The following is a 24,581-nucleotide window of genomic DNA, read 5'->3' on the forward strand; positions in this document are numbered from 1 at the left end:
GGGAAAATGGCAGCGTTCTTACAGTGGAGACGATTTGTGTTTTTCGATAAAGAAACGGTGAAAGATCCGAGCGAAAATGGGCAAAATTTCCAGCTACCGATGGGCATATCAGCCTGTGATTCAGGGCGAGGACACATTGTGCTTGGAGATATCCTTATAATGCTGAAGTCAAGCTTGTGGCTATAGCTAGCAATGATGACACTGTTAAACAATAATACCAAGTGTGTTTCATAATTATAGTCGCATCTGTGCTTTGTAAAATGGATATGCTTATGCTAGACGTGCGTGTTTCCTTTAATGTATTCATACGTCCAACATCCAACACTTTCTAGCTGATTATGGCGATTTCAGGCATGTCATATGTTTTCTTTAACTCGTGTAATGCACATATGGATGGGCAGATCTGGTTTTTGACCCGCTCCTTGCAGCTCTCCAGCTTTCAGGCGTATAAGCTGCGCGTGACACACCTGTACCAGCTGAAACAACACAACATCCTGGTGTCAGTGGGGCAGGACGAGCATGGCATCAATCCTCTGGTAAGAGTCAAACTGAAGTCACATGCCCCAATGCAAGTGCTGATCTGTGTGTGCTTTAGAAATGTGCGCTGATTTCGAGAGTGTCTGCCCATCAGGTGAAGGTGTGGAACCTTGATAAGAAGGACAGTGGCAGTCCTCTGTGTACCCGGATATTCCCTGCCATACCTGGAAACAAACCCACTGAAGTGTCTTGTCTCAGTGTACATGAAAATCTCAATTTCATGGCTATAGGTAGGAGCTTTAAATTCACAAATCGGGGTTATTATTATAGTTCAATAAAACCATTAAAAAGGTAAACTAAAACTGAAATATGTATACACTCCCACATGAAAAAATACTATAGTATATTATAGTAAAATTACTCTAGTAAATACTATAGTGTTTTTATAGTATTCTAAATTATTCAATAAACCCGTCTCCGGCGTGATGACTCCGATTGTTCGAATATTACATTTTAATAATACTTAAATCGATATGTGATCCTCAATAAACCCGTCTCCAGCGTGTTGCTTCCGATCTTTCGAATATTGCACTTTAATAATAATTTAATCAACATATCATCCTCAATAAACCCGTCTCCGGCGTGTTGCCTCCGATCCTTCAAATATTCCGATGTATTATGACCTCTGACCTGTAAAGTTGCCAGAATAATAATCATACACTGCTTGTTAATTGGCCAGAGGAGAACTGGCACCCCGACTGAGCCTGGTTTCTCCCAAGGTTTATTTTTCTCCATTAGGTCACCTGATGGGGTTTTGGTTTCCTTGCCACTGTTGCCTCTGGCTTGGCGTGCTCAGTTGGGGGACACTACATTTTTCTAAATTGTTCAACTAAATATCCAAATAAATCTAATTATTAAACTAAATTAACCATATAAACTAAATTATTGATCTAAAGCCCACACTGTCACTGTATGATAATTGAAATGAACTGATGACAAAACCGTTTTCTCCAGAATGGCTATACGGCTGAATAAAATTCTGTTGCATTATTTTCCTGTTTAACACTGTAAAGCTGCTTTGAAACAATCTGCATTGTTAAAAGCGCTATATAAATAAGGTTGACTTGACTTGACTTTTTGAACCATACTATAGTAAATATACTACAGTAAATTGTAGTAAATTGTAGTATTTACTACACTTTGTTAATTTACTGTAGTATATTTACTATAGTACGGTTCAAAAACTCTATAGTATTTACTAGTTATTTTACTATAATATACTATAGTATTTTTTCATGCTGTTCAAAAGTTGTAAGATTTTTAATGTTTTTAAAAAGAAGTCTCTTCTGCGCACCAAGGCTGCATTTATTAAAAATAGGAAAAAAAACGGTAATATTGTTAAATGTTATTACAATTTAAAATAACTGTTTTCTGTTTGAAATATTTTAAAATGTAATTTATTCCTGTGATCAAAGCTGAATTTTCAGCATCATTACTCCAGTCTTTGGTTTATCAATTGAAATTATTTACAATATGTTAGGCATGTTATTGCTCCCATTTTGATCAGGCATTACCACGTTCAGGGCCGGCCCGTGGCATAGGCGGAATAGGCAAATGCTAGGGGCGCCACTCATCTATAGGGGCGCCAAAATGTATTACTGATACTATTTTATTCATATTAATTTGTAATATTACCAAATAAAGCGCAAAAAACTTAACCAAGTCCCCCGCCTCTTCCCGGTCCACCTCATCAATCTCCCCCGCCGAGCTACTTGAAGGGCGTCAGAAATATAACGCGCTATCAGTTTAACGTTGGGGAGATTTGTTGTGTCGCGTCGCCTCTCGCCGCATCTAATGTAGACAGGATTACTTTCATTTTTTAGGGCGCTTGGTCGCTCGCTCAAGGTGTAGACTCTGATGCAGGGAAGATAAGGGATACACTGCTCTTCTTATTTAGTATTTTTGTCTTTCTAGTCTAAATATTTAAAAATTCTTACATCAAGATGCATTTGCTAGATAAGTAAAATTATATTTTTTCTTAAGTGAGTTTATGCTTAAAACAAGCTAAATGATCTGCCAATGGGGTGAGAAAAATAATCTAGTTTCTGATTGAAATCGTGTTTCTGTCCCAAACAGAAATAAGATATTTTTTCTCACCCCATTTGGCAGATAATTTAGCTTGTTTTAAGCAAAAACTCACTTCATTTAGATTTTTTTTTCCCCAGAAAACAAGGAAAATATATCTTATGTCATTTTACTTATCTAGTAAATGCATCTTGATTTAAGAATTTTTAGATGTTTGGACTGGAAACAAGAAGAAAAATACTAAATAAGAAGAGCATTTTTTGCAGTGTAAAGACAGAGGTAAAGTGACGTAGGCTAATGAATGAACAGTTTATTTACCTGCATAGAAGTAAAATACTAATGTTCTCTGATTAATTCCTTAAACTATATGCAAGCAGCCGTTCTGGGTTCTCCAGAGGCCACAGACAGTGTGATTTTGTCAAAAAAAATCATATCTGTTTTTTTAAACGCATGTAATATCACTTTTTTAATAGCCTAATGTTTTTATTCTACAGTTGTGCAGTTTTAAGGAGACATATGGCAATTTTAAAATGTATTTGCCGAAATTAGTAATGATATTTATATACAGGTTTATTTAGCATAATTTTATGTAAATTTCACATTAAATATCTAAATTTCTCAGTTTAATTCATGGTGAAAACATGAATGTGCATAGTTTAGTGGAAGAAACTTTTGCTAGTTCTCAATGAATAGTTTGTGCATGAATGCCAGATGCACTCTTGCTATTAGTGTTTAGGCTGTAGGTGCTATTTTTGTATAGTTTAACTATCATCAGCCTTTAAAAAAATAAATAATAATAATATCATGAACATAATGACGGGGTAGAAAGGACTGGACATCATATAAAACAACTATAAAAAAAACATCAATGCATTACAAAAATAAAACAGTAGCAGTGTTTCCACAACTTAGACTGTTAACATGTAGTGTTAAACCTTGATACAAGGGGCACCAAGTAAAATCTTGCCTAGGGCAGCAAATTGGTCAGGGCCGGCCCTGACCACGTTGCGTCCTAAGCGGACACTGTTTCACAGGAGGACACGATTTCTCATGACAACGGCAGTGTAGACATTTAAAAAAATGACTAAAACTTAAAATAAAAATGGAAAATATAAAATTCTCAATGATAAAAAAAACTCACTATTGTTAGTAATGTTTCATGTCCCCAAAATGTAAAATCTCATATACGTCTTTCAGGATTATTCTAAACCTAGTTAAATACTCTAATTATTCAGACTGAGAATTTATTTTAATTCATTTATTGAGTATTTATACAAGGTTTGAAAAAAAATTGTTTTTAGAAAGCAGCTAATAAAATAAAAACAGTTGTTTTCTAATTAATAATAGTTACATTTATTTGAGTTCGGTTTTCTAAACATATGTAAATATAACTTCAAGTCCCGCTTTGAATATGTGAATAATTTAATTGATTGAAGATAACGCTAAATGCATTTGCAACCCGTAGGGGGAAAAAGTGAAGGAGTTTATCCATCAATTATGGGTTATGTGGGCGTTACATGCCCCAATACCAAATGCGATTTTATGTTGCTTAATATCTGTGTTAAATGCTCAGGTTTTACAGATGGCAGTGTTGTGCTGACAAAGGGGGACATCACCAGAGACAGACACAGTAAAACTCTCAGCCTCCATGAGGGCAACTGTCCAATCACAGGCCTGGCTTTCCGACAGGCTGGCAAAGTCACACACCTGTTTGTCGCCACTTTAGAAAAAGTGCAGGTACGTATTAGTTGCACGGAATGTGATATCCTGCCTTTGTGATGAAACTGATGTAAATTATACAGAACTAAAAGCAGGAATATTCTTGCGTTGACAGTGTTACACATTGTCAGTGAAGGAGTACCCTCGTCTAGAACTGGACACGCACGGCTGCGGCCTCCGCTGCTCGGCGATCACTGACCCCTCGCAGGACTCGCAGTTCATCGTGGCTGGAGACGACTGCGTGTATCTGTACCAGCCTGACGAGAGAGGACCCTGTTTCGCTTTCGATGGGCACAAGCTTCTAACTCAGTGGCACAGAGGATATCTGCTGCTGCTCACACACAATAACAAGTCACCTAACAAGTACGACTCATTCGAATGGCATGGATTATCTTTTCTTTTGTTTTATATATGCATTCATACTGATCACATTTCATTTGTACAGATCGGATTATGGCAGCAGACAGACATCCCCTACGGAAAAGCACATCCTGACCATTTACGACCTGGACAACAAGTTCATCGCTTACAGTGCGGCGTTTGATGATGTCATTGACGTCCTGGCAGAGTGGGGGTCGTTCTATGTCCTAACGAGGGATAAAACAATGTATATGCTGCAAGAAAAAGACACACAGACCAAGCTAGAGGTTAGTACAGTGTTATTATCATTAAAGGCAAAAAAATATCTTTTTTTTTACCTGAAGTAAAATGTTATATACACTGATGTTCAAAAGTTAAGATTTAAAAAAAAAAAAAAAGATATATTTATTTGATAAAAAATATATTAAAGGGTCACTTCAGTGATTTAGCATTTGGCTTTGTATCAGTAGAAACCCTGTAATATTTTGAATTATGGTACTTTCCCCCCCTCATTTTTCCCCCCCTGAGACGAGAGAATTATGCATTTTATTTCTGGGAAAAATCCTCAGATGACACAAATATCGTCATTTTGTGTCATCGGAGGATTTTTTGGGCAGAGGCTAAAGACTACAGCCAGTAGAAGGAGCTGGTCCGCATGTTTTCAACCCACCCATAGGGGAGGGATCTCAAGCACAGAAGTTAAATTATGATATTATTATGAAGATCAAAACGATGGTGAAGCAAGTGCATTCTGGGAGTTGTTGTCTTTTATCCACATGAGACAAAAATACATTTTCTGTCTTTTCTCAGTCTAGAAGGCACCAAATTCCACATATAATTTCACATTTCTACTACATAAATGACAGTTTAAATCCACATTCATCTTCCCAGAGCTGAAGTACCCCTTTAAAATATTGTAAAATATTATTACAATTTAAAATAACTTTTCTATTTTAATATATTTTAAAATGTAATTTATTCCTGTGATGGTAAAGTGAATTTTCAGTATCACATGGTCCTTCAGAAATCATTTTAATATTCTGATTTGCTGCTCATTAAACTTTTATTATTATCAATGTTGAAAACACTTAATATATTTGTTGATTCGTTGATGAATAATTTGACCTTACAGAATAAAAGTATTAATGTTTTTCTTTAAAAAAAAATCTCACTGACCCCAAACTTATGAATGATAATGTAATCGGGAGGGGGAACATTTTTTTTTTTTTCATACAGTTTATTATCAAATTTAAAACATGAAAATGCCACTAGATACTATTTACACTAGATGGACCTGAGATTAAACATATTTAAAGAATATCTTTTCACACATTACCCTTAAACACTAAATTAAAATAAAATTATAGAGATTAAACGAAAACTGAACTAAATGTACAAGTCAACTATAATAACTGCACCAAAATGAAAATTCTTGGCCGAATACCGAATGCGGTTTTTCGATATTTTTTTAAATTTATTTTTTAAATTTATTTTGCCAATTTTTTCAAATTTGCATAAATTAAATTGTAAAAATGAGCTTTTTACTATTTTGTCTTGCATTTTTTAAAGAAAAATAAATTACAAAACTACAATTTATTCATTTAACACTTAAAATTTTTTAGCATTCCATCAGACATTATACAAACAAAGCACAATATAACTTAAAATAATTTTTTTATTTTTATACCATCTTCTCTTATCTGTGGCCAATTATGCCTACAGTTCTCATAATCAAATCACTGAGAGTGCTCTATCAAAGTGCAGATGTAGGCTAAGCAACGGCTCCACCACAGCACTGTGGTGTGTACAGAGAGACATTTAAGATTATTTAGAATTTCAAAAATATTTTGTAACAAATATTTTTCTATTAATCTATCAGTCTGCATTTACATTGCTTTAATGCGTTACTATTTCACTGTCACTTCCGAAACTTTGCAGGGTGCAATTGGCCATTAATCCTTTTTGCAACATGAACAATACTAGTTTTATTCAATGGATTATATAGACTGTAGACTCGAAAGCGAGCCAAGACCGCTCCATTTACCATCACTAAAAGCTGTCGCTATGTCAGTTCATCGCGAAGTTCAATGAAGCTGCTAACAATGCCCAATAAATATCTTACTTGCGTCGATTCGTGTCTACACTTTGTTTGTTTGTTCATGAGAGGTTTTGCGAGCCTGTCACCGCTGCAGAAACACGTTGTAAATGGACACATTTGACATTCTACAGACACAAATACGCACTGGAGCATTTGCCAATTATTGCTTGCATTCGAGTGTCTGCCAATGGCCATTTTTGCATCAATCTCGGACACTTTAACCCTCTGGGGTTCTTCATTTAGGCAAGGCAAGGCAAGTTTATTTGTATAGCACATTTCATACACAGTGGCAATTCAAAGTGCTTTACACAGAAATGAAGTTAAAATAGTCATAAGTGAAAAAAAATAAAAATATATATAGTATAACAGTTATAATAGGAATTAAAAGGAAATAAAAATAAAGATGAAATCCCCTATCTGGGGTGGAAGAAAATGGAGAGTCAGGTTTACTTTAAAAATATTTGTCAGGTAACTGTGCGTTTAGACAGTACCCTTACAGACAAATCTTCTTGGCCTAACTTGAGGGCGTTCTCTAGATGTTTTACCCGTCAGAGCAGATCTAAACGGGTCTTCCTCGCACCGGAGGGAGTACTCAAAAAATATTTGTCAGGTAACTGTGCATTTAAACATTACCCTTGCAGACAAATCTTCCTGGACAGGAACACCAGGGCTATCTCTACTTTGTTTGACCGTCAGAGCGGATCTACACGGTCCTTCCTCTTACCACCAAGGCTATACAGATCTATCCGTCAGAGCAGATCTAAACGGATCGTCCTCGCACCGGAGGCATTTCGATTTATCGCTCCCCCGTCTCTCAACCTCTTCCACCCAGACAGCCTTAACAAAACAAAAAATAATAAAAAATATTATTTTTTATTTATTTTTTATTTATTTATTTTATTTATGGGTCACACTCAGGACCTTTGGGTCAAAAATAACCCGGAGGGCGGGATTAAGATAAAAAATGTTTGAGTAAAATCAATGAAATATATTTTTGTTCAATAATATTTTTTCTTTTCTTTTTTGGTGTTTTGAGATAATTTTATGATTAATAATTAATATTTATGCAATAATTATGACCCATTTTTTCCCATTGAATATAATAAAACATTTCTATATTATTTTCTTTTTTTTTTTATTAAAGCTGTATTTCATTTTAGAGTCAAGCCTAGGCCTCATGAAAGCAATTTTTTAAATGAGATCGTGCCATCCGGTGGACACATTGAGCATTTTTATCACGCAATAGCACATTTTTACCACTATAGTGGTAAATATTTTAAAAATCGTAGCTTAATCGGAATGGTCCGAAACTTGGTGACTTTATTGGTACTTGGTATATGAACACCCCAAAAAATTGGGGACAGGATTTGAAAAGTCTAAGTGGTCGTAAAAAAAAAAATAGTCACACTCAGGAGTCAGGACCTTCGGGTCAAAAATGACCCCCATAGGAAATGAATGGTAAATTGGCAAAAATATGAAAATACAGTTTTTTTTGTGCATACAATCTACAAATCAGCCAGGATGCAGAAAAAAAGGACTCAACAGTGAAGGGGTGAATCTCTAAAACATCAAGAGTGCAAAACAGACAAAAAAACTCACACACACACACACACTTTTACACACAAAAACACAGGCACACACAAATGAACACGTGCCATTCCAAAAGCTAATTGTGTTTTTGTGTGTGAGTTTTTTGGTCTGTTTTGCACTCTTGATGTTTCTCGATTGCACTAATTTTTGACCCGAAGTACCCCAGAGGGTTAATGCTTCCACACTTCCGACATGTTTGCTGCATTTAGAAGTGTGCGCGCCTCTCTCTCACAAGCGCTGGTTGCTATATTTGACGTCATTGTTCGGTTAAATTTATTCGGTCTTTTCACTTATTGAAAATTGAAAGTGCTATTTTTGGCCGAATAATTTCGGTTGCCGAACATTCGGTGCATCCCTACATAATATTATCCTTTATGATAAATATTTATTTATAATATAAGCTTTTATGTGTTACTTAGATGCTGTTTAAGAAGAACCTGTTTGTGATGGCCATTAACTTGGCTAAAAGTCAACACTTGGACAATGATGGTCTGTCTGAGATATTCAGACATTATGGAGACCATCTCTATACCAAAGGGGATCACGATGGAGCCATTCAACAGTACATCCGGTAGGTGTACAGTTCAGATTTCTGCTTGCACATTTCATGTTAAACCGTGAATAAGAACTGTTTTCTCATGGTCCTGACCTTCTGTCTCTCTCAGCACCATTGGAAAGCTTGAACCCTCATATGTAATTCGTAAGTTCTTGGATGCACAGAGGATCCATAACCTGACGGCGTACCTACAGGCCCTCCACAGGCAGTCCCTGGCCAACGCTGACCACACTACTCTACTGCTGAACTGTTACACCAAACTGAAAGACAGCTCCAAGCTGGAAGAGTTCATAAAGGTCTGTGGAAAAAATGATCATGAAAACCTTTGCTTTGATTGTGCGTTTAGGCTTTGTAAACGTAGCCTTGACCACTACCAATGCTTTCTATACTCTGCATCCCTCCTCTGAATGTAGAGCAATGAAAGTGAGGTGCATTTCGATGTTGAAATCGCCATCAAGGTGTTACGTCAGGCCGGTTATCACAGTCACGCCGTGTTTCTGGCAGAGAGACACATGCACCATGAATGGTATCTGAAGATCCAGCTAGAGGATTTGAAGGTGAATACAGCATTTTTTTGTGCTATGATAGAAACTGACACATAACTAATGCTTTTCAGTGAGTTTCTATGAGCCAATACTTTTTTGTTTTTACATTTTTTCAGAATTATCAGGAGGCTTTGCGCTACATAGGAAGGTTGCCATTTGATCAGGCGGAGAGTAATATGAAGCGTTATGGTAAAACACTAATGCACCATGTGCCTGAGAGCACCACCATCCTCTTAAAGCGTCTCTGCACCGACTATCACCCCAACAAAGACTCAACTGACCGGGACAGCCTGGATAGGCCTGTGGAAAACAAGGTAATTCATTTAGGTTAGCAATAGCACCTTCAAATAATGTGAGATTCTGAAGAACATTGAGTTAAGCATTACACCAGATGTCTTATATCTCAATTTTCTTTTACAGGCTAATCCAGAAGAGTTCATCCCAGTCTTTGCCAATAACCCAAGAGAGCTGCGAGCGTTCCTGGAACACATGATTCAGGTGGATCCGTTCTCTCCTGAGGGAGTTTATGACACTCTACTAGAGCTCAGGCTACAGGACTGGGCACATGAGCAGGACCCAGGGGTAAAAACATGATTTATACAAACGCTACACATACTTTATTTTAACGATCTAAGCGCATGGTCTAAAGCGCACGGCGCAAGTGCACTTAGGGTGTGTCCGAATCCACTTTTGCTAGTTTAACGACGGAAAAAATGGTCAGCGTGCCGGCGCATGGTCCAAAAGGTTTGTCCCTATTCTCTTAATGAGTCATGGGTGGGTTTTGGGCATAACGTGCAATAAACCAGAGTCTCATCTCCCATTTCCTTTAAAGGTGCCCTAGAATGATTTGAAACAATATTTTAAATTGTTCTCTGATATCTACATAGAGGGTATGTGGATTATTTAAAGTCAAGAATTGTCCAGATACGGTTTTACAAGTCCATTTACAACCCTAGAAATTGTCCCTAGGATGAAATGGTCTGTTTTTGCCTTATTTGGAAGGGTCATGAATATTAATGCCGAGTTCTGCTCTGATTGGCTGTTTCACTGCGCGGCTCAATGACAGCAAACACATCCATACTGTCCGTCATGATAATGGAGAGATTAGGCATTCAACCTTATATGTTTGAGCCCGTTTCTGACGAAGATGCAGATTTTGAGGAACAACAAAATGTTTTGAGATTGGAAAAGGACGCTTCTGAGTGGTAAGTTTAGTATTTATTTTCATTAAGAACCTGCAAAATTGTTACGTCCATACTAGAACTTCAGCCTAAACGATAACTAGCATATAGCATTAACTTTACACGTCAGAAGTCACAACTTTGTTTTTGTTTTCAAATGACTATCGTTTCAACTTAAGTGGTGGAGAAGGTGACGTTAGCTAGAAGGATCGAGTGAGCTATCTGTAAGCAACTAAACTAACGTAGTTAGCTCCTGAGTTATGTGTTGTTGATGAAATATAGGCTAAATTAGATTTCTATCCGACAAAAGGATCGACATGCGTATCTACGGTTGTATTTTGTAATTTATGACAACACTGGCAGGAAATAATAATATTAACCTTTGTTATTAGACATACTATTTAGTTATGTATGCTACTTTGAGTTTCCTATTGTTATTGTACTAGCATGGATATAGACAACACGGGATATTATCGTTAAAGTTGTCTCTCTAAGAAACTTTCAATTTAAAAAATAAATACATTTGAAATTGTTTAGACAGTCAATAAGTGGATAAAATCACTACTTACTGCTTGCAGGAATATGGTTGGAATTGCCACTTTCTTCAGTATCAGACGCTGAGCGAAGCCTGTTTGATATTGTCCCAGGTTTGAAAAACTGTCCGTGGTGAAATGGGCCGAGCAAACTAACAACTTTGAATTAAATTGTTGAGGTATCCGATTATAAATAGACATCAACCATGCCTGTTGACATTTTTTATCTGTGGGAAGGGTATGAAAAGTCCTCACATCCCCTGCACAGCCTGGAACATAACATTTGTTTCCATGATCTGCCATTTTCGCTGTCCTCGCGTGATTCTTGTTTACCTGCAGAACTTCCGATGATTCGGCTGCGCAGTTCCACCTGACATTGAACACGTGCTGGCATATGTAAATGTTGGGGGGCGTACATATTAATGATCCCGACGGTTGCGTCACTCTCTGTGTTATGTTGAGATTCTCCTATTTTTCCGTGGTGTTTTTCACAAATGAGATTTACATATGAAGGAGGAGGCAATGGTGTTTGAGACTCACTGTATGTGATTTCCATGTACTGAACTCTTGTTATTTAACTATGGCAAGGTTAATTCAATTGTTCATTCTAAGGCACCTTTAAAAGCCAGTCGTGCTTGCACCATAGCGGATTCACCATTTATATGGCGGAATATATACACCCTCAACCAAAATACTGGGCTACTGACTTTAGAGCAGGTTTGTGTTGGTCAATGGCGCAGTCGTTTTCAGTTCCTAAAAATAGCAACACGCCAACAATGCGCCTGAACACACCTGGTTTTCAGACCAGCACACCCATGGGCGAACAGATGTGCGCGAGTGCATTTGCTATTTTTCACAATGTGAAAATGATAACTTCGTCGAGCTGAAACTAGCAAAAAACACTTGCACCGGTGTATGATAGGGCCCCTCATGTTATATTAAGTTATTATAGACAGCAGCTCTGCAGATTTTTGAAGAATATAAAATTGGCAAAAATATCTAATGTTTTTAACTAATGTATGTGCAGTTCTCTCAGCACCAAGTAATTTAATTTTACTCTATTATTTTGACCAAGCCCATTCCACAGAATCCTGCATATTTGCCCCTTGTCTCGCATAGCCAGACCTTCAGACTGACGGCAGAAGGTCTGGACTCTTTCGCAGCTTTCATTGGCCAAGGACCGCCCAAGAGGACATTTGACTGACATGTGACTCAACCAATCACAATTCGTTTAGTTCCGATTCATGTTTAGTGTTGTGAAAATGTAAGTTTACTGCAACAATGGAGCCGCGAACTTCACATACTTTTGGAAATCCAGCATTTAGTCGATCATGGTAAGAGCTCATTGTCACAGTTGTAAACACGACGGCGTTCCACGAGGGATTTTGTTGTTAGGGCATTTGTTTCCAGGCGGAGAGTTAAAGAACGCGACACACACACATCTTGTGGACATCCTGTCGAATTCAACCAATCAGCTGATCACTTTGAAACTCCTGAGGTGTTTCCAGATAAGTGTGCCATATGCATCGGACGTTCAGCCAATGGCCTGTGGGCGTGACGTCTGAGGCTGAGACTAATTTCCCCCCAACATTCAGCATGGAAAATGTAAAAAAAAAAAGGAAGCTTAAGCTATCAGGGTGATATTACAAATGTCAAATTTCAAATGTCAAATCAAGTTGAATCCATTTTTTATACTGTACATTCTAATATGATGTTTAAATGTGTTAAATTTTCTAGTGTTTGTTTTCGATTAATTTAGTAGAATTTTAATATCAGTCAGAACATAGTTATTTACAATAATTATTTGCATTGTAATCAGTGCATCCCTAGAAAAAAAGTATGCCGTTCTGATTGATTGTACATATGCTGTTGTGAAAGCGTATTGGTAACTCGTCTCTCTTTCTGTCTTTTGTGTGACAGAAGAAGAAGGTCCTGCAGGAGGCAGCACTGTCGCTTCTGAGGAGCGACAACACTGTGTTTGACAAGGCCCTGGTGCTCTGCCAGATGCACAACTTCAAGGAAGGAGTGCTGTATCTGTATGAAAAGGGCAAACTGTAAGCGATCTTTCTCATTTCTTATCACTGTTCAATCTCACTTACTCATGAAAGTTATCTACACGACATATAGAGCCATACAAACCGCCTTATTTTGCAGCATGGAAGTGAGCTTTTCTGTATGAATGTACGAGACTTCAGATTCATTAGCTGCTATAGGTCAATTACTGAAGTTTGCATAAAACTTGTGCTGCAATCCGGTGCTTATGATAATGAATTAACATTTAATAACAAACACCAGTTTGCAATTCAAAGCAGCTTAACAGTTTTGTAGAGCTAAAATAAATGAAAACAAATGACACCAAAAGCCTCGAACATTCAAGTTTTCAAATGACCATGATCGTTCTTGTGTTTAAAATAAGGTGGATAGCTTTAGTCGTGGCCCAATGGTTAGAGAGTCTGACTTGTAACCCGAAGGTTGTGGGTTCGAGTCTCAGGTCCAGCAGGATTAGTCGGTGGGGGGAGTGAATAACCAGCGCTCTCCTCCATCCGCAATACGTGTTCACTACTGTGTGTGTGCACTTGGGTCACCATACTTGGCCACATGTCACTTTACTTCAGTTTCTTTTTTTTATGTGACAACAGACCAAAATGTAATTCTGAAAACTGAAATCCTTTAATGACTAGAGCGACACAATTCTGGATAAATTGAGATTTTGTTTTTTTTGTTTTGTTTTTAATTTTATAAAGATTATGACAAAATGTTAATTTCTGCAGTCTTATTTATTTTTTTTAATAATTAAAAAAATGGGTTTGAATGAATGATTCAATGACTTGCTCATAAATAATTAACTTATTACTGGATGAATCAGCATTTTTGACAAACTCTTGAATCAATACTCCCACTGTTTAGTGCAATATCTTCTAAACTAAATATTTATATTTATTCATACTACTCACATACTGTAAATATGTTTATAATCTGTAAATGTTTATTCTGACTAAACGTAACTGTGACCTAATATTTTTTTTAATGCTATTTTCATATTTTTATTCTTAGAATTTGTATTACTATGTTCTTGTTGTGTTTGTATTGTATATGTGCACTGGAAGCTTCAGCACCAAGAAAAATTCCTTGTGTGTGCAAGCACACCTACCAATAAAGCTCTTTCTGATTCTGATTCTGAATCAATGACAAATACAATATTTTTTAACAGTCACTTGTCGCCACCTACAGGTGTAACAGTGTGAATGATACAATCTTTATTTAAAACTTCAAGTTACTTTCAAAAGGTGATTTGATCGCTACTGTAGACGTCAGTGCTTATATCCGAACTATACACTTTTATCCCAGTCTGTGATAATTAGAATATTTGTAATAGATATACTGTGACGTTAAAAAGACTGTATGTAAAGTTGTTTCATACTTATACATTATAACAGCTTTCTCTGGGTCCGCAGCAGCCAAATCGTTGTCATTTAGGCATAAGATCACCTGAGAGTTTGAATTGAGATTGCAATCTTTTCACATTAATAGTGACAGAACTGTCTGTTTTGCAGGTACCAGCAGATCATGCATTACCACATGCAGAATGAAGAGTATGGGAAAGTCGTGGAGGCCTGTAAGCGCTATGGGGACAACGAGGTGTGTTTGTGGGAACAGGCACTAGGCTATTTTGCACGTAAAGAAGAGAACTGCAAGGCCTACATCAGTGAAGTCCTGCAGCACATAGATGAAAATAACCTGATGCCTCCTCTTCTGGGTGAGTAATGTGTCTTCAAAAGAGGAAATGATGACAGAATGTCCTCTTCACCTTTTCAATCTTATAAACAGGGTTCCCACGCTTCTTGAAAGTACTTGAATTTCAGACACATGGATTCAAAGCCTGGAAAGTACTTGAAAACAAATATAGGTCCTTGAAAGTGCTTGAATTAAATTAGAGATAAATTTAGTTTAGAATGGTGTTATTTCAAAAATTCTCCTACAGTATACGCGCTATCAAAGACAGAACGAAATGTTGCTTATGTTAAAACTTGAACTGATGGAGAGCAGTACATACACTTGCTGAAAATGATTTTCTAGGCCGATATGGCTAGGAACTATTCTCTCATTCCTGCGTAATGATCAAGGAACTTTGAGCTGTACCATGAGTGCAGCGACGCAATGATATTACGCAGCACCTGAAAATAGGCTAACTTCCGTCAACATAACCAACGTGACAACCTGCTTGCCCAGAGAGCGCTGGGGACTATTTTCAGGCGCTGTGTAATATCATTGTGCCGCTGCACTCTTGGTACGGCACAAAGTTCCTTGATCATTACGCAGGAATGAGAGAATAGTTCGTAGCCATATCGGTCTAGAAAATCACAACTTTTAATTTTCCGTCGGTCTTAGTACACGATGCAACTATACACATCACAACATGTAAATAGGAAAATGTTGGCATTATTTTGTCACTTATTGAGCAGTAGGCTAGCTGGAGCCGTTTACCTCCAGTCTTTGTGCTAAGCTAGGCTAGCGGTGGGTGCGTCAGACAGAGTTATGGCACGCACAGAGATGAGAATGGTATGTATGGACTTATCTAACTCTGGGGGATACGGGGAATAAGATAAAGTCCCAAAAAGTTGGCGTGTTCCTGTAAGTAGCCTACTTTAAAGGGATCCCATGGTGTCAAGACTTGTATGGCTTAATATAATATAAATGTTGTCTCTTACTGAAATATGTAGTAGAAAACCCATGAAAGATCCACGTTATTTAAAAAATCCATTATATATTTGGACAATGGCGCTACCCGCAGCTATTCTTACCGCAACACAACTTGAAAAATGTGTCAGAGTTAAATAAAACCAATTCATTGCTTTGTGATTGCATTTAAAACACATGTGCACACAAACTCACACACACACACACACACACACACATACACAGAACAGATCGGCGTCAAATAGGGCATTATTTGAGGGGACAGCCTGTGGTGTCCGAAACCATAGTGGTTATTGAGTGCACTCATTCAATCTCACACTGCACCGCAACGAATGTAGGTTACAGCCGATGTACACACAACAGCTGTCCGAATAAACTCACTCGTTTTCATTCCCTCATCAAGTGAACTGTATTAGTGGACTAGGGAATAGTGAATTAGGGGGCAATTTCAGATTCAGCCCCTGTCGTGGAGACTGACGAGGGCAGCCCATAACACATCTCGATTGAGACAGAGCAGTCTGTCAGATGTGTGTGTGTGTGTGTGCTTGGGTGCGCGCGCGATCTCGATTGAGACAGCAGTCTGTGTCAGATGTGTGTGTGTGTGTGTGTGTGTGTGTGTGTGAGTGTGTGTGTGAGCGCGTACGCGCGTCGATCTGTTGTTGTGTATGAGTGTTTGTGAGAGAGAGTTTGTGTGCACGTGTGTTTGAGTGTTTTTTAAATGCAATTACAAAGCAATTAATTGGGTTTATCTAACTCTGACACATTTTTCGAGTTGTGCTGTGGTAAGAATAGCTGTGGGTAGCGCCAGTAGATTGCCGAGTGCAACCATTCTACGTCATCAACCTAGAACGCAAACAAAATGGCGCCGCCCATTGTCCAAATATATAATGGATTTTTTAAATAACGTGGATCTTTCATGGGTTTTCTACAACATATTTCAGTAAGAGACAACATTTATGTTAAATTAAGCCATATAAGTCTCAACACAATGAGATCCCTTTAAGAGGTCTTTCGTGATGCTACATATGCTGGGTAATGAATCTGATCGGTGCTTGAAATAAAATAAATGGTGCTTGAAAAAGTCCTTGAATCTGGTGTTCATGAAAGAGTGGGAACCCTGTATAAATGTAGCGTTTGCAGTATTGTTCATCATAATTTAGACCTTATGCGAGTGTCTGTGTTGCAGTGGTGCAGACTTTGGCCCATAATTCCACAGCATCTCTGTCAGTCATAAAAGACTACCTGATAAATAAACTGGAGAGAGAGACCCAGCAGATTGAGGAAGATGAAAGGAAGATTCAACAGTATAGAGAGGAGACGACCCATCTACGTGCTGAGATAAAGGAACTCAAAACCTCGTGAGTGAAACAAGACGTGTACCAAATGACACACAATGCACTTTGTACTCAATCGTGAGGTGTATGCGTTATATAAGGTTATTTAGACATCTGGCCCGCTTCCTCCGAGTGGTACAGTACAGTATAGTACAATTAGGGACGGTAAACCCTGATCCGGTTTGCATTTCCTCCATCACCAACTTGGTGAATGCCGGAAAGTAGAGATCGACTTTGCATTCTCCTTGTAGCACGCGCAAGTGATGATTCTCTGTCAACCAATCACCATTCTTGCACACCAGTCTTGCTCCACCCTTTAGGTACTGGAGTACCCCAATGGAAGCATCCCAAAAAAGTGGTATGGTACAGTTCAGTGTTTTGGTACCATTGACAATTTCTGACAATCGAAATGGAAATAATTGCATACCATACTGTACTCTACTGTACCGCTCAGTGGAAATGAGCCATAGCCACTTCTCCTATGCCAGGAAAGCTGCAACAGTTGAGTGACTGAAATGCCCAACATCCCACACTTGTGTTTCGCTTAATTAACTGGATTCGAGGAGTTTGGTGGTTGAAAATTAAAAAAGAAACAAATTCTTCCCTCGCGGGTCATTTTGACCCCCTTACTCAAACTTCGCTCTGGCTGCCCTGCCAACGACGCTGTAGAAAGATTTGTGGACCTGCTGCCACTCTGACGTAGATCAAATGCTTGGTCTTTATTTAAACTTTATTTAAAGGGGCTGCAAAGCAAACAATCACGTTGTTCGGCCTTTGTGCAAACTGAGCACAGGTAGGGTATAAACGTACAAGATATTGAAATGATTTCATGAGACTGTGAAAGTAAAAAAACAAAAAACAGATAGATTGAAAGAACTTAACATGTCTGCTAACGAAATGAACCCATTTGTGTGGTGTGGCTTTTGTGTTCATGGTTAAGTGCTAGTCTAATTTCATCATGCAGTTTATAGGAGACGTTTGCTAGCATTGGTCTATAATTAACATTAATTTGTGTACAGCCTACATTACAATAACTGTCCTGGTTGAAGTGCAGGATTAATGCAATTGGTCACATCGGTGTTGTTTTGAGCATATTAATTGTATTCCCACTGAAAAACAAGCGTTCTAGAGCGAAAATGTTGCCTATAAACAGTGTCGTGTGCCTTCTTATCAAACCCGCCATCGCAATGATCAACCTCTCCTCCATTTTGCTTGGGAACTAATGTGGTCGGAACCAACGTTTACAGGACAGCGTTCTCTGGAATCCTCTCAAGCGGAGCACTTCTACATTCACATTGGTGTCCGCCCGGTTGCCGCCAAACCGCATCATAGCTCATTTTCAGTATACATAGAAAAAAAAAAAAGTGCTAAAAATTTACCTAGAAATGATTTTATAATATCTACATGTATTTGAATGCATACTGAAGAGAAACTGACTTTTAGGACCCAGCTCATTTGCTCTATTTAGAGCTATAAGGCCATCTAGGGGCAAGAGTCCAGAGGTCGGCAAAAACACCAAATGTGAGATATTTTGAGCTGAATTAAAAGGGTTATGCATGGAATTGTTATTTTGAATTTAAGTTGAAAGAATGTGAAGAATGTTCTTAAATTACTATTTAATTATTGATAAAAAAAATCTAGTAGTTTAACGGTAAATAAAATAAAATAAAAAATAACCAAAAAAATCCATTGAAAAATAGAAAAACATTATCACAATGAGATGAAATTAGCTTTCTGGACAAAATATATATATATATATATATATATATATATAGTTTATGCCTTCGGGTCATTTTGACCCGCGGGCCGCGAGGGAAGGATTTGTTACAAAGTGCGAGGGAAAGATGAGGGAGAGCACTTTTTCTTTTTTTGGAATTTTCAGTGAAAACACAACTCTCATTATTTATACTACAAAACGGCATAGAATAGTGCATAAGTTTGTGAATTTGGATGCACCTACTTCTGAATGGTATCAAAAAATTCACCAATCAAGTGTCAGAGTATGCTGTCATTGTATAGTTTTTAAAAACTGCTCACATTGCTTTTTTCAGTGCAAAGATCTTCCAGAAGACCAAGTGCAGCATGTGTAACAGCCCGCTAGAGCTGCCATCCGTGCACTTCCTGTGTGGCCACTCCTTCCACCAGCACTGTTTAGAGAGCTTCGCTGAAAGCGAGGCCGAGTGCCCCACCTGCACCCCTGAGAACAGGAAGGTGATGGACATGTTGCGTGCGCAAGATCAGAAACGAGATCTGCATGACCATTTCCACAGACAGGTGCGGAATTTTCTCCTGCAGTTTAAAGGCACAGTATGTAAGGCTTTTGGATTAAAATACCCTAAAACCTCTAGAACAATGTTATATATTTTGTTGACATAATCCCAAATGTTTAAATCCAGAGAATTAAGCAATTTTAACCAGGACATGGATGTGTCCGTGTAGCCTATCAACGCCCCTAAACAGCCAGATTTGTGGAGGCGTGCAGTGGGCGGAGCTAAAGAGAGCGCGCACACACACATGCACATTACATTCTTGGCATTATCCCTCCCTGGGTAACTTTCTATTCACTATACGTCCGTGTTGTTGATATTTATATGCACTTGCGCTCCATTTGCCAACAAAACACACACATTTGATGCAGTTTCACTCACCGATTTCAACTCCTGACCGGGAACAAACAAACACACTTGCAGAACTCAGTTGCTGCTGTGGATAAACTGTAGCACTTTGAGATTTGTTCCAAATGTAAAGTGAAGTACAAATACAATGTATTATTATTATTATTATTATTATAAACAAACTGCATCCGCTGTTTAACGCTGGGTTATTTGGAAAGCTGAACATGATTATATTTCCCTCACACCCAGAAACACACTTCTTTAGTGACATTGTTGATTTCGTGGTTTAAAAAAAAAATGACAGCGCTGCCGACGGCTCCTGTAACCCGAACAAAGCTTGTTGATTTGCGTGCGAATTCCACCCATTATGACCTCACACAGGCCCATAGAGACAGAGCGTATTTAGGCCACGCCCACACCGGGGGAGAAAACAATCCAACTGTCTCCATTGACTTTGCATTGCGGGAGGCTGCATCCTTGCCATTTCGGACTTTTAACAAAAAACAGAACAATGTCTAAAAGCTGAGATGTGACAAGGTGTACAGCAAACAAGCTAAAAAACACAGAAATACGTTTTTTTTATAAGCTGTCGACCCAAAAAAACGAGCGTTTAAGAAGATCGTGGATACAGGCAATACGAAGTGAAGCTTCAGCAGGAAGAATGGGTAAATTTTGGGATCCTGACACTCAGTATGCCTCAATATGTCTATGTGTGCAGTAAACATTTTGTCACTGTTAAGTCAAATATCCAAATGTTCGTTTTATATATTATATTTACTGTCACTGATCACGTTCCCCTCCAGTAGGTGTAGTTCTCAGTGTAATAAAATGTGTCTCAATGGCCTGAATCCACTTTTTTGTCCTTTAACGCTCGTTTTTTGGGGTCAACAGCTTATAAAAACTTCTGGGTTTTTGGTTCTGGGTTTTGTTTAGCTTGTTTGCTGTACACTTTGTCACATATCAGCTTTTATACATTGTTCAGTTTTTTGTTATAAGTCCGAAATGACATGGAGGCAGCCTCCCGCAATACAAAGTCAATGGAGACGGTTTGATTGTTTTCGCCCCCGGTGGGCGTGGTCTTCAGATTATGACGAGTGTTGCTCTGTCTCTATACTCAAAAAAAAAACCTTTCAGAAACTTGTTCGAAACCGGAAGGAGTGCATTTGGCACAGAAATACTCCAATTATATGTCCATACGTCCAACAAATTTTTTGACATTTTGGCCATGTTTAGCCTGAGAATCAACTCTTTAAAGGAACACTCCACTTTTTTTGAAAATAGGCTCATTTTACAAGTACCACGGCTGCAGCGGCGCAATGATCCGTTGGTATTCTGTGAAACATGGTGGTAGTTACACCTTCGACTTACTATCACAGCCCTTTACAACACACAGAACCATGGCTAATCACACAGGTGAATCCACAACACAATTTGTCGGCTGCAAGCCTGAAACTTTCTCTGCAACTACACAAACTTAGTGCCGGTCACATTGAAAGTTACCTAGCTGGGGTCTACTTTCAGGCGCTGTAATATCATTGCGCTGCTGCAGCCATGGTACGGCCGCGAAGATCCGCGACTATTACACAGGAATGAGAAAGTAGTTCCTAGCCATATAGGTGTAGAAAATCGCAACTTTTCATTTTCAGTTGGTCTTAGCACACGATGTAACTGTACAAGAGTCAAGTTTTAAATAGGAAAAATATTGAAAGTGTCTTTGGTCATTTTTTGAATGAGAAGCTAATGGACTGACCAGAATCAATGATGTATGCTAAGCTATGCTAAAAGTGCTACCGCCAGATACAAAGATCGGCTGAATGGATTCAAAAACGGTAAAACTCAACTATTTAACTCTAGGGGACTTGTAAAATGAGCCTATTTTCAAAAAAGTGGTGTTCCTTTAACAGTGTAAATAAGTCAGAATGCATGAAATACCACCACCCCTTAATATATGATGTGTTTTATTAGACCAAACAACTGTTGGGATGCATTCATGGACAGAAAACGAATCATTGTTCTACAGCTCATCACAGTTATTCTTATTGTTTACATCTGGTTTTCATGATTTACCGTGAGTACCATGTTTTACCATGCCTAATATGATCTAGCTCACTGCAGTGTGAACAAGTGTCTCATAGTAGCCCGAGTCCCGTCAGATTCTTTTCCACCGGCTCTAGCGGTAAAGACAACAACTCCCATGATTCTGCGAAATCACCTCATCATCAAGCTACACCTTTGTTCTGAATAAGCGACCTCTAGTGGCGAAAATTACATATTGTGCCTTTAAGGACATTTTGAATTGATCAAAAAACAACAATGCATATCATGACAGTTTAATAGAATTTAATCATCTTTTTGACTCTTTCTTTTAGTTGAAATGCTCTAATGATGGCTTCTCAGTCATCGCTGAGTATTTTGGCCGTGGAGTGTTTAACAAACTCACTCTGATAACGGATCCTCCCGGAGGAAAGAGTGGAGCTGTGAATCTGGAGGCTGAATTCAACAGAGATCTGCTCATTAACACCAAGAGGAATGTTTGAGAGCTGGACTGGAGTGCACGTTAAAAGAATCGCTGATATCTGACTCTTGGTTTGCTCCAGCAACAGCTCTACCCTCCTTGGAACAAATCCAGATTAACCTTTGCAACTCCTCTTCGTGGTGTTGATTTATTTATAGGCTGGATAGTTGAGAGCAGGTTCACAGCTCATGCAGAATCTCTCCATCTGTGCAGTCTGCAAGATCAGATAAGCATAAAGGGGAAAATATCAAAAACGCAGTGGGCGACGGTAAGAACTTACGCTTCAGGACCGTGACCTTTTCAAGCACTATAGCAGACAACTTGCACAACTTTATTTTGCATCCCTTGATAATTGAATTAGTATTGCAGCCACTCATTACTGCAGATAAAGCAACTAATCAACAATAATCAAATGCCTGTAAAAGTGTCATCAATAAATGTAAAACATTATGATTGATTTTATTGTATGTACACATCTCAGATGTTCGAGATTTGTCATGAATGAATAAAAATTTAATATTTACACAGTATTTTACATTGCCACAGCATGCAAAGATTATGTGTAAAAGACGCATTTCAGGAAATCTCTGAGCAAATTTCGGAAAACGATTTGAGAGGTTAGAAAAGATGCTAAACAGCTGAACCAGCAAGAACCACATCCTGTTCACAAGAGATGGCACATAGAACTGATGTATGCCTAATTTTATTCACCTCTGATGACTGACAGACTTTCAAAACCAGATCACATTTTAGCAACTTGTTTCACCCACAAGTTGTCCCTTAGCTTTGAACTGAAAAGTTCCCCTATCATCGTCGTTGAAGTTTTTTTTGTGAAACCAATGATGGTTTTCTTAAGCTCTGCTTAACCCGGTGACTCAAAAAATCTCAGCACTTTGACCTGAGCCATTTTCATAACAGTGTCACAGATAAAACCATTTAAATAAATAAAAAACATGCATGAAGAGAATAGGTCATTGAAATAGTATATATTATGTCTTCCTAGCTACCGGTGCATAATGATTTTTATTTTTTTATTTTTCCCACCATGTCTCAGAAGACTGAGTGAAACCTAATGGTGTCATAAAGTGTCTCTTATTCAGAAGAAACGCGTGCAAGCTTTTCAGGTTTATCAGTAATCTTTTAAGTCTAATGATGCTGCATCTGCACTTTTACAGACATTGCTTCCTGTTTTTACAACCATTCAATCTGCATAGGGGAGATTAAAATGATTACTTATTAAAAGATTACTTATTAAAAAATGGCTCATCTTACCCCCTCTCCCCTATGTACTTCTGCTTTATTTTCTTTTACAACCATTCAATCTGCAATGAAAGTATCTAAAGTAATTTCAGGATGTTTGCTATCATTTTAAATGATCATAATGCATCTATGACATAAAAATACTCATAAAATATGTGTTCCAGTGGCTCAGTTTACCCCAGGTTAGGGGTAAGTTGATCTGAGTCAGTGGGTAAGTTGCACCATCCTCTTTTAAAAACACCTTCAATAATGAAATATATTAATATATGAAATTTGTTTTCTTAAAGCTAACTTAAACAACATAAAACCAACCAAATTAAGTTTAATTTTCAATATCTTTAATTGTTTGTATTTCTGAAACAATATGGTGAACACCAAAGTTGTAACCTTCCCCAAAACATTAAAAATGAATTAGAATGAATGAATAAATGTCACTGAACTAATAAACATTTTAGTCATTTTCTTGGCATGGTAGTTTTTCTGCAATATCAAACATGTTAGGTCATTGGGGACTACAGGTGGAAAGATATGATTATCTTAAGCATCTTATGGTTCTTATCAGAGAAGAATTTGGTGAACTTGTACATTGTTCCTATCAAAGAAAATGATCAGCTTAACCAGTTGTGTAACAATATATTGAAATTATACCAGTGTATACTTCATAGATTTAACTACAGGGCCTTATGGTGGAGTAAGTTAAACACTGCCCTAATTTACCCCATAGCATTTGGCTCACTTTGCCCCATAGCTCCCATTTTGGATAAAACTAGCTAGCTTAACAATTCAGGCTAATATTTAGCTAAATGATTTGCATGTTTTTTATACATAAAATCACCAATATGGATCATAAATATTTTAGACTTGGACAAATTTGCTTTGATGCAGCTTTGCCATTACATCTGTTCTGCTAAATATTACTTTGACAAGCCCAAAACAGTTTAAAAAGTAAATGGGGGCCTTCCACTCCTCCCATGATCTCCTTTTCCACAGTAAATTATGGGATATTCCAAAATAT

General features: G+C 37.9%; 1 protein-coding gene across 1 annotated transcript; it reads left to right on the forward strand.

Annotated features, from left to right (window-relative positions):
- On the forward strand, window positions 1-23,968 carry vps11 (VPS11 core subunit of CORVET and HOPS complexes). The gene is made up of 16 exons (XM_079804843.1): window positions 1-148; window positions 388-536; window positions 632-767; window positions 4,136-4,299; window positions 4,397-4,644; window positions 4,727-4,928; window positions 8,749-8,900; window positions 8,995-9,181; window positions 9,299-9,442; window positions 9,547-9,744; window positions 9,851-10,012; window positions 13,065-13,198; window positions 14,699-14,901; window positions 17,029-17,200; window positions 19,228-19,450; window positions 22,161-23,968. The coding sequence occupies exons 1-16, from the start codon at window positions 7-9 to the stop codon at window positions 22,326-22,328; spliced, it is 2,784 nt and encodes a 927-aa protein (XP_079660969.1). The 5' UTR covers window positions 1-6; the 3' UTR covers window positions 22,329-23,968.
- The last annotated feature ends 613 nt before the right edge of the window (window positions 23,969-24,581 follow it).

The sequence above is a fragment of the Gobio gobio genome (assembly GCF_949357685.1).
Source record: "Gobio gobio genome assembly, chromosome: 22".
Taxonomy (NCBI): Eukaryota; Metazoa; Chordata; class Actinopteri; order Cypriniformes; family Gobionidae; genus Gobio; species Gobio gobio.

Coding starts and splice junctions, on each gene's coding strand:
- vps11 (XM_079804843.1), top strand. CDS start 7: ATGGCAGCGTTCTTACAGTGGAGACGATTTGTGTTTTTCGATAAAGAA. Junction 537..631: donor AGCATGGCATCAATCCTCTG/GTAAGAGTCAAA, acceptor TCTGCCCATCAG/GTGAAGGTGTGGAACCTTGA. Junction 17,201..19,227: donor ATAAAGGAACTCAAAACCTC/GTGAGTGAAACA, acceptor TGCTTTTTTCAG/TGCAAAGATCTTCCAGAAGA.